The sequence below is a fragment of the Eimeria acervulina genome, genomic scaffold (assembly GCF_000499425.1).
Source record: "Eimeria acervulina Houghton genomic scaffold, Eah_scaff680, whole genome shotgun sequence".
Classification (NCBI taxonomy): domain Eukaryota; phylum Apicomplexa; class Conoidasida; order Eucoccidiorida; family Eimeriidae; genus Eimeria; species Eimeria acervulina.
In genome coordinates, this window is record NW_013549661.1 from 9,684 (window position 1) to 18,510 (window position 8,827).

Below are 8,827 nucleotides of genomic sequence, written 5' to 3' on the forward strand. Positions count from 1 at the left end.
TATATATATATATATATATATATATATATCGGGTGTATATGGCGGTTGGGGTGTATAGGGAGGTTGGCGCGTATATCCAGCTTCAGGTGTACATGCAGCTTCAGGTGTGTACATGCAGCTTCAGGTGTACATGCAGCTTCAGGTGTACACGCAAGTTGGGCTGTACATGCAGGTTGGGGTGTACAGGGAGGTTGGGGTGTACAGGGAGGTTGGGGTGTACAGGGAGGTTGGGGTGTATATTGAGGTTGGGGTGTATATTGAGGTTTGACCTTCAGGCCCATTTTGCATTAATTGCATTTTTCTTTTGATTGTAATCTGCTGCAACAGCAGCAGCAACAAGTGCAGCAAATGCGAGCAGCAAAGAAGAGAACGGGAAGGAAGAAGACAGCGTATCAAACCCCTGAATTAAAAACAAACAACCAAAGAGACAAGACAAAAGGAGACACTATAAAGGCTTTAAAAACAAATAAAAGAGATATAAAAGGAGACAGTAGGGAGACGATCAGGGCTCCAACAACTAATTAAAAAGGAGACATCAAATAAATAAATAAAGATGGAGACAAAAGGAGACAGAAATAAATAAAGAGTTAAAACAAAAAAACAGAGAGACAGAGAAGTAAAGAGACGCCTCACAAGCCCTAAACCCTAAACCCTAAACCCTAAACCCTAAACCCTAAGCAAATAAATGAAACAAACATACACTTGCAGGCTGAACAGGAGAATAAAGAAGATCTAAACCAAATGCAAACACCAAAGAAGTCGACTCCCTCTCCGATGGATGCGCAAGGAGACCCCGCACTTGAGACACCTGAACACCAAACCCTAAACCCTAAACCCTAAACCCTAAACCCTAAGCCCTAAACCCTAAACCATAAACTCTTTCGTGAGCCGTCTTCGGATACTCAAACCCTAAAAGCTGTTACGCTGAATAGACGAGCGACAAGGAGAGACGGAAAGCTCTAAACCCTCACAAGCTCTAAACCCTCACAAGCCCTAAACCCTAAACCCTAAACCCTGGACAAGTTGCGTGTACACCCCGCCATTTTCTTTTAAATTACCTTCCTTCCGTAGTAGAGACAGTCTACTGGGTTTAGAGGAAGCAAAGGGGTGTACATGGGGATATTATCAGGGGCTGCTGCTGCAGCTGTTGCAGCAGCAGCCTCAGGCGCTGCGGCTCCTGCTGCTGCTGCTGCTGCTGCTGCTGCTGCAGGAGGCAGCGGACGCTTCGCGTTCGCTAAGCGGGTAGACAGCAGGTGAATCTGCTGCGTGCTGCTGCTTGCCTGAGGGATGAAGCAGCAGCAGCGGCAGCAGCAGCAACAGCAGCAGGAGCAGCAGCAGCAGCAGCAGCAACAGCATCAAAGTATGGGGTTGAAAGGGCTTCAAGAAACACCAAGCGTTTTCTGGAGGACAGAAGGGTGTGCTTATCCCTAAACCCTAAACCCTAAACCCTAAACCCTAAACCCTAAACCCTAAGCCCTAAGCCCTAAACCCTAATAAGGGTGCTCACAAGAACCAAAGCCCTCGGGGTGATGCCCTGCGCTGTTGCTGTAAGTACAGCTGCAGATACACTCCAAGCAGATATATAACTTCTACTGTCTCCTAAAGGCCGCCCTAACCCAAACCCTGATTTGTGAGGGCTGCGGCGAGCAGAGGGGAATATTAACCCCAAAGGACCTGCACACAAACCCTAATAAACCCTAAACCCTAAACCCTAAACCCTAAACCCTAAACCCTGCGCACAAACCCTAAAAAACCCTAATAAACACGAAACACCAAACCCTAAACCCTAAACCCTGCGCACAAACCCTAAAAAACCCTAATAAACACGAAACCCTAAACCCTAAACCCTGCGCACAAACACTAATAAACCCTAATAAACCCTAAACCCTAAACCCTGCGCACAAACACTAATAAACCCTAAACCCTAAATACTGCGCACAAACCCTAATAAATCCTAACAAACCCTAAACCCTAAACCATTAACACCCAACCACAAAAGCCATATTGCAAACCCTAAACCCTAAAGCCTCCAACAAAACCGGACACTATGATCGCTCCAGTCTGCTAGGGCTACAACTCGTAGGGTTTAGGGTTTAGGGTTTAGGGTTTACCTGGGTCCGGCCTGTCTTCAGTCAGAGTAACAACCAACAACTCAAACCGCGCAGCGAAGATATTCCAGAAGTGTACATACACCGAGTCCTCGCACACCTGCACCAAACCCCAAACCCTAAACCCTAAACCCTAAACCCTAAACCCTAAACCCTAGGCGGAGTTTAGCCTCTACGCCGGCGGTACTGTCCCCTAAACCCCAGCACCCCTTGAGCAGGCACTCAGAGACCCACTCCCGCACAAGCCTAAACCCTAAACCCTACATTTCAAACCTTAAACCCTAAACCCTAAACCCTAAACCCTAAACCCTAGCGCGTACAGCAACAAGGAGGGGCTTCGAGGCCCCTGAAGGAAGAACCTGCTGATGTGCGATTTCCCCAGAGACTGAATTAAGCAGGTGCAGCATTAAAGCGCCTCCTAAACCCTCCTGCAGCAAATCAAACCCCAAACCCTAAACCCTAAACCCTAAACCCACCTCGCTGCGAGGTCAAAGGAGCGCTAGCCCCTGAGAAGTAATTGGCGCTAAAACACCTAAACCCTAAACCCTAAACCCTCCGAAAAGGGTGGGGGGTATTCAAATTCTCAAGCCAGGTACTCAACTGCGCCTCAAACCCTAAACCCTAAACCCTAAACCCTACTTACGTCAGCAGTAACAACAGCAACAAGGTTTGGGTCGATGTGTTTATACCCCACAGAGACATCCGCATGCACAAAGACAGGCACCTGGCGAAGAGAGCGGTGCATGGCGTTAGCCGTTGCTGCGCGCAAACCCTAAACCCTAAACCCTAAACCCTAAACCCTAGAGCATTCTATTCAGCAAAGGCACCCAACAGCAACGCCTCTCCCGAGGGTTTACGCTCGCTCCTTCTATCGTTTAGGGTTTAGGGTCAGCGAGTTAAGGCGCTGGACTCCGGCTGAGGGTTTGTACGCCGATGTTTAGGGTTCAGGGTTTAGGGTTTAGGGTTTAGAAAGTACTAAGAATAATTTGCTTCTGAGCTGCGAAGTCAAGAGCCCAAGTCGGCGCTGCCCTCATCTTCACAGATCCCCCTGCACATAAGCCAACCCTAAACCCTAAACCCTAAACCCTAAACCCTAAACCCTAAATTCAGAATGAAGCCTACAGCCAGTGCATCTACGTATATTTAAAAACGCGAGGCATATCGGTCCAGCTGGCGATTGACAGCGTAAACCCTAAACGCTAAACCCTAAACCCTAAACCCGCATCCCTAAACCCTAAACCCTAAACCCTAAACCCTCACCCTTCAACGTCTCGAAAGGTACAACAGAAAAACCCTCAATTAAGCCGCTGCAGTCATCAGTGATATAAAAAGAAAGTCGCGAAGAAAGCAGATGGGCCAGCGGGAGGGGAATCTGCAACAAACAAACCCTAAACCCTAAACCCTAAACCCTAAACCCTTACTCCTTAACCGTGATCTCTAAAAGCAGAAAGATGCTGACCTCGTCCGTCACTGCAGCAGAAGGCGCGATCTGGTGCTGCGGCTCTGCGAGATACAGCAGGAGCTGCTGCTGCTGCTGCTGCTGCTGCGGCTTCTGTTTCCCCAGCAGCACGACGGCGCTGCTGCTGTGCTGCAGCCGCTGCAGCAGCAAATCTGGTGTTTGTTCTTTTGCTCCAGCAGCAGCTGCTGCTGTTGCTGCTGCATCTTGTAGCTCCAGCTGCTGCAGCGGGAGAACTGCAGCAGCAGCAAACGGCACCCGCTGCTGCTGCTGCACTTCCCCTCTGCCGAGATCAATCCACAGCAGCTCTGTCTCCTGCAGCAGCAGCAGCAGCAAAAGGAGACAGACAGCAGACGATAAAGAAGCAGCTTGGGGCATAGGGGGAGGACCGGGTGCAGCAGGGAGACAACACACGCAGCAGCAGCAACTGCAGCAAAGCCAGCACCCTCAGCAGCAGCAGCAGCAGCCGCAGCAGTACCAGCGACAGTGAGTTCGCGAGCAACAGCAGCAGCAGCAGCAGCAGCAAAGTGATTACCTGTGTCTTTGGGTTGACGAGAGCAGCAAAGACCGTCGCCTTGTGCGGCCCCACAAGCTCAAGAGATATCAGCTGCCAATCGCATGCCCCCTGCTGCTGCTGCTGCTGCTGCTGCTGCTGAGCTGCGTCTCTGCTGCAGCTGTCGCCGGAGGGGCCCCAGTTAGCCTTGCCGTTTGCTGCTGCGCGAGCAGCTAGATGGCTGCTGCTTGTCTGCAGCTGATTTAAACAGCAGCAAGTCGTGCTGCTGCTGCTGCTGCTCTTGCTGCTGCTGCTGCTGCTGCTGCTTGGAAGTTGCAGCTGCCACAGCAGCAAACCCGTGGCTGCGTGCAGCCCATACACCTGAGCATCTCGCCCACGCTCAAACCCTAAACCCTAAACCCTGAACGCAACGGTCCGCTCACTGCTGCGCAGAGCCTAGGCCCCGACCCCTAAACCCTAAACCCTAAACCCTAAACCCTTGGCTTGTATACCTTATTGTTGCAGTTCGCAGCAACGGTAATATGCCTCCAGCCGAATGGCTGCGCTTTGTTCTTCAAATGCATCTCTGCTGCGAGCTGAAGCTGCTGCTGCTGCTCCTCCGCTCCTTGCTGCTGCTGCTGCTGCTGTTGCTGCTGCTGCAGCCCAAGAGCTGCTAACTTAGATGCAGCAGACAGCCTAAAGTTGAAGAGAGGAGACAAGCTCGCGCGACTTGCAGCTGAGCACACAAAACCTAAACCCTAAACCCTAAACCCTAAACTCTAAACCCTAAACCCTAAACCCTAGGTAGCAGAGCGCGGAGCGAAGCGAAACTGATAGGGAAACCCTAAACCCTAAACCCTAAACCCGAAAGCTGAACCCTAACCCATAACCCCTAAACCGTTAACTGAACCGTAAACCCTAAACCCTATACCCTAAACCCTAAACTGCTGACCTGCAACTTCAGGGGGGGTTTCCTGACGCCCAAGCAGTGAAGCAGCAAACCCTAAACCCTTGGATACGAGAGCAGCAGCAACATCTGCAGCAGCGCCGCCGACAGCAGTAGCAATCGAAACTGCTGTTGCTACAGTTGTTTCTGCTGCTGTTGCTGCTGCTGCTGCTGCAGCGTGCATGAGGCCCCGCGATGCTGCTGCTGCTGCTGCTGCAGCATCACTCTCTTCTTCTGCAGCAGCACAAACCGAGACAACCCAACTCTTTTACACCTCAAACCCCTCAACTCCTCCTACCCACAACCAAGGGCTTAGGGTTTAGGGTTTAGGGTTTAGGGTTTAGGGCTTAGGGCTTGCCGTTCTCTTGCACTGAAGGTAAAGCCCCAACAGCAGCAGTAGTCAGCAAGCTCAAACCCTCTTCTCGCAGCCACGAGACGCCTAAACCCTTCTGCAGCAGCAGCAGCGAGAAATCCGACAGCAGCAGCAGCAGCTGCGGCTGCTGCTGCTGCTGCTGCTGCTGTTGCTGCTGTTCTGCTGCAGCAACAAACGCCAACGCCGCAGCTACACTAGGGCCCTGAGGAGACACCCCAGCAGCTCTCCATGCTGCTGCTGCTGCTGCTGCTGTAGGCAGCTCCTCCCTGACAAAAACAGCAAACAAAAAGGCTGCTGCTGCTGCTGCTGCTGCTGCTGCTGGTTTGCCGCTGCTGTTGCTGCTGCTGGTGTTGCTGCTCTTTTGCTGCTGCCTCTGCTGCTGCTGTTTTGCTGCTGCTGCCTATACCCTGCTGCGTGAAGCAGCAACGCCGACGGCCCTCAACCCTAAACCCCTAAGTGTAGGACCTCGAGCTAAACCCTAAACCCTAAACCCTAAACCCTTACTTAATGAAGGCGGTCTCCTCAAGGGTTTGCAAGTTCAGCAGTTTAGAATTGACTTCTCCCCCAGAAACCCTCACCGCAACCAAATGCCTGCGGGGAGTCACAAACAACGTTTTAGGGTTTAGGGTTTAGGGTTTAGGGTTTAGGGTTTCAAACGAAGTAGGGTTATAGCTGTCGCTGATATCCCCGGAATGCTGCTGCTCCTACTGCTGCTGCTTCTGGTGCTTCTGCTGGTGCTGCTGCTGCCTCTGCTGCTGCTCCTTCTGCTGCTGCTGCGGCTGTTGCAGCAGCAGCAAAGCCGTGCTGGTGAGGTATCTATGTTCCGAGCGGAATGAGGGTTTAGGGTTTAAGGCGTAGGGTGTAGAGTTTAGGGTTTAGGGTTTAGGGTTTAGACCTACTGATATGGTTTCTCTCGCTCGAGAGAGTGTAAAGGAGTCACTGTCCAGTCTTCACCGGACAAACCCTAAACACAAACCCTAAACCCTAAACCCTAAACCCTAAACCCTAGACCTCAGACCCGCGTTGCTTTTATGCGGGCGTCACTAAACCCTAAACCCTAAACCCTAAGCATAAAGACCCTGAAACAATGCATCCTAAACCCTAAACCCCAAACCCTAATTAGACAATGCATCCTAAACCCTAAACCCTAAACCCTAAACCCTAATTAGAGGAGACCTACCTTAATTTCCTTGTGTGTAAACCCTAAACCCTCTTTGAACTCCCAAACATTAAACCCTACGAGTGCTGTACATCCGCCTAGAGGTAAGAAGCTAGGGTTTAAGGTTTTAGGGTTTAGGGTTTTAGGGTTTAGGGTTTGCAGCTCCGAAACCCTGCCCTCCCCAGACAACCGCAGCAAATGTAAATGCTGCAGAGACAAACAAACAACAAGTGAGGAGACAGACACTGCAGCAGCAGCTGCTGCTGCTGCTGCAGCAACGGTTGCAGCAACAGCAGCAACAACAATAGCAGCGGCAGCAGCAACAGCAGCAATAGATGCAAGGGAAATTGCTGCAGCAGCAATTGCTGCAGCAGCAGTTGCAGCAGCAGCAGCAGCAGTTGCAGCAGCAGCAGTTGCAGCAGTAGCAGCAGCAGCAGCGTGCTTTGCTTCACCGGTGAAGATGCAATGAAGCATAGAAGTAAATAAACGCAGGCAGAGATTAGCTAAACCCTACGAAACCCTAAACCCTAAACCCTAAACCCTAAACCCTCTCTCACGGATTCATTCTTCAGGGCGAAACAATTTCCTTCAAGGGGTATAATGGAAACAGATTCGGAAGGGCCGAGTGCTGCTTGCTGCTGCTGCTGCTTCTGTTGCTGCTGCTGCTGCTGCTGCTGCTGCTGCTGCCCGTTCCATGCGTGGTAGCAGCTGCTGCTGAGTTTGCCGCCTTGCGTTTGCTGCTGCAACAAACAGAAAGCAGCCTGCTGCTGCTGCTCCCCTTCGCTATCCAGCTGTACAGACACAAGACCAAGGGTTGTGCTGCTGCTGCTGTTGCTGCTGTTGCCGTTGCTGCTGCTGCTGCTGCTGCTGCTGCTGCTGCTGAGGGGCTGCGTCCACAAGACACGCCCTGACAAGGCGTCCCTCGTCTCCAGGCCCCGAGGTGTAACCCCAGCAACAAACACTGCTTCTGCTGCTGCTGCTGCTGCTGCTGCTGCTGCATCTGGTGTGGGTCCCGAAGCAGCAGCAGCAAAGCTGCTGATGTCTACGCCCGCCTTCCACAGCAGCACACCGTCTCTGAGGTCAATTGCATGCAGAGTTCCCCTTTTTGCTGCTGCTGCTGCTGCTGTTGCTGCTGCTTCTGTTGCTTCTGGTGGTGGTGCTGCTGCTGCAGACAAAGGGTGATTTACATTCGCTAGCAGCAGCAGCAAAGGCCCTATTTGCTGCTGCTGCAGCAAATCCCAGCCCTCACTCAGCACAAGCCGCCACTTGAGCTCTCCTGTAGCTGCATGTACACCTGAAACTGTTCCTGTTGGTGCAATAGTAACACTAGTTAAGTCTGTTGCTGCTGCTGCTGCTGCTGCTGGGGATCCTGCTGCTGCTGCTGGTGGGGGACCCAGCAGCAGCTGCTCCACTGGTCCAGCTGTCTGCAGCAGCCAGGCTTCAGCCCCCACGTGCTGTGCTGTTGCTGCTGGATGCTGCTGCTGCAGCAGCAGCAGCAGCAGCAACAGCAGCAGGAACAAAGGGCTCAGCAGCCGCTGCAGCTGCTGAGAGTGCAGCTGCTGCTGCAGCTGCCGCAGCATCGGTAGCTCAAAGAGAAAATTCTTCTGCTGCTGCTGCTACTGCTGCTGCTGCTGCTGCTGCTACCCCTTACGGGGGCTCAACGCGCTGCACACGGAAGCCAGGCGTTAAACCCTAAACCCTAAACCCTAAACCCTAAATACCGGGGTTGACGCCCTAAAAAACTGGAGAGAGATAAGGGAATAAGCTAAAGTGTGTATTTAGTGTTTAGGGTTTAGGGTTTAGGGTTTAGGGTTTAGGCTTTAAGGGCTGGGGGGCCACAGCCCCCTTTGTCTTGATCCGCTGTAAACCCTAAACCCTAAACCCTAAACCCTAATAGCAAACCCTAAACCCTAAACCCTAGATCCCAGACATTATTTAAGTCCCTAGGTCTCACAATTGTTCCACCTATTGCAGCTAACCCTAAACCCTAAACCCTAAACCCTAAACCCTAGCGCTGGCGCGTGCTGCTCTGTCTGCTGCCCTAGACAACCCCAAACCCTAATTAGGGTTTAGAGCTAATAAAACCCTTTTTTAGGGTTTAGGTCTCCTTAGGCCCTTGATGGCGGGTCCCCACAAGAGAGTCTAGGGTTTAGGGTTTAGGGTTTCTACTGTAAGCAAACCCTCGCTAGGGTTTAGAGCTAGAGAAAGCAAACCCTAACTAGGGTTTAGGGGGCGTCAAACCCCAAACTAGGGTTTAGGGTTTAGAGGCATCATATGAGCAAACACTAGCTA

General features: G+C 51.8%; 1 protein-coding gene across 1 annotated transcript in view; it reads right to left on the reverse strand.

The window, feature by feature from the left end:
- Positions 1-8,115, reverse strand: part of EAH_00046260 (hypothetical protein, conserved) — a gene marked incomplete at both ends in the record, with an annotated part of 8,692 nt that extends 577 nt beyond the window's left edge. The window contains 15 exons of the mRNA XM_013394701.1: positions 701-808; positions 1,059-1,280; positions 1,508-1,674; positions 2,112-2,208; positions 2,429-2,536; positions 2,752-2,867; positions 3,085-3,156; positions 3,369-3,480; positions 3,568-3,879; positions 4,100-4,438; positions 4,570-4,793; positions 5,010-5,237; positions 5,419-5,642; positions 6,276-6,340; positions 7,093-8,115. Coding sequence (XP_013250155.1) covers positions 701-808; positions 1,059-1,280; positions 1,508-1,674; positions 2,112-2,208; positions 2,429-2,536; positions 2,752-2,867; positions 3,085-3,156; positions 3,369-3,480; positions 3,568-3,879; positions 4,100-4,438; positions 4,570-4,793; positions 5,010-5,237; positions 5,419-5,642; positions 6,276-6,340; positions 7,093-8,115 — 3,417 coding nt within the window. The remainder of the gene's footprint in view (positions 1-700; positions 809-1,058; positions 1,281-1,507; positions 1,675-2,111; positions 2,209-2,428; positions 2,537-2,751; positions 2,868-3,084; positions 3,157-3,368; positions 3,481-3,567; positions 3,880-4,099; positions 4,439-4,569; positions 4,794-5,009; positions 5,238-5,418; positions 5,643-6,275; positions 6,341-7,092) is intronic.
- Positions 8,116-8,827: the final 712 nt, after the last annotated feature.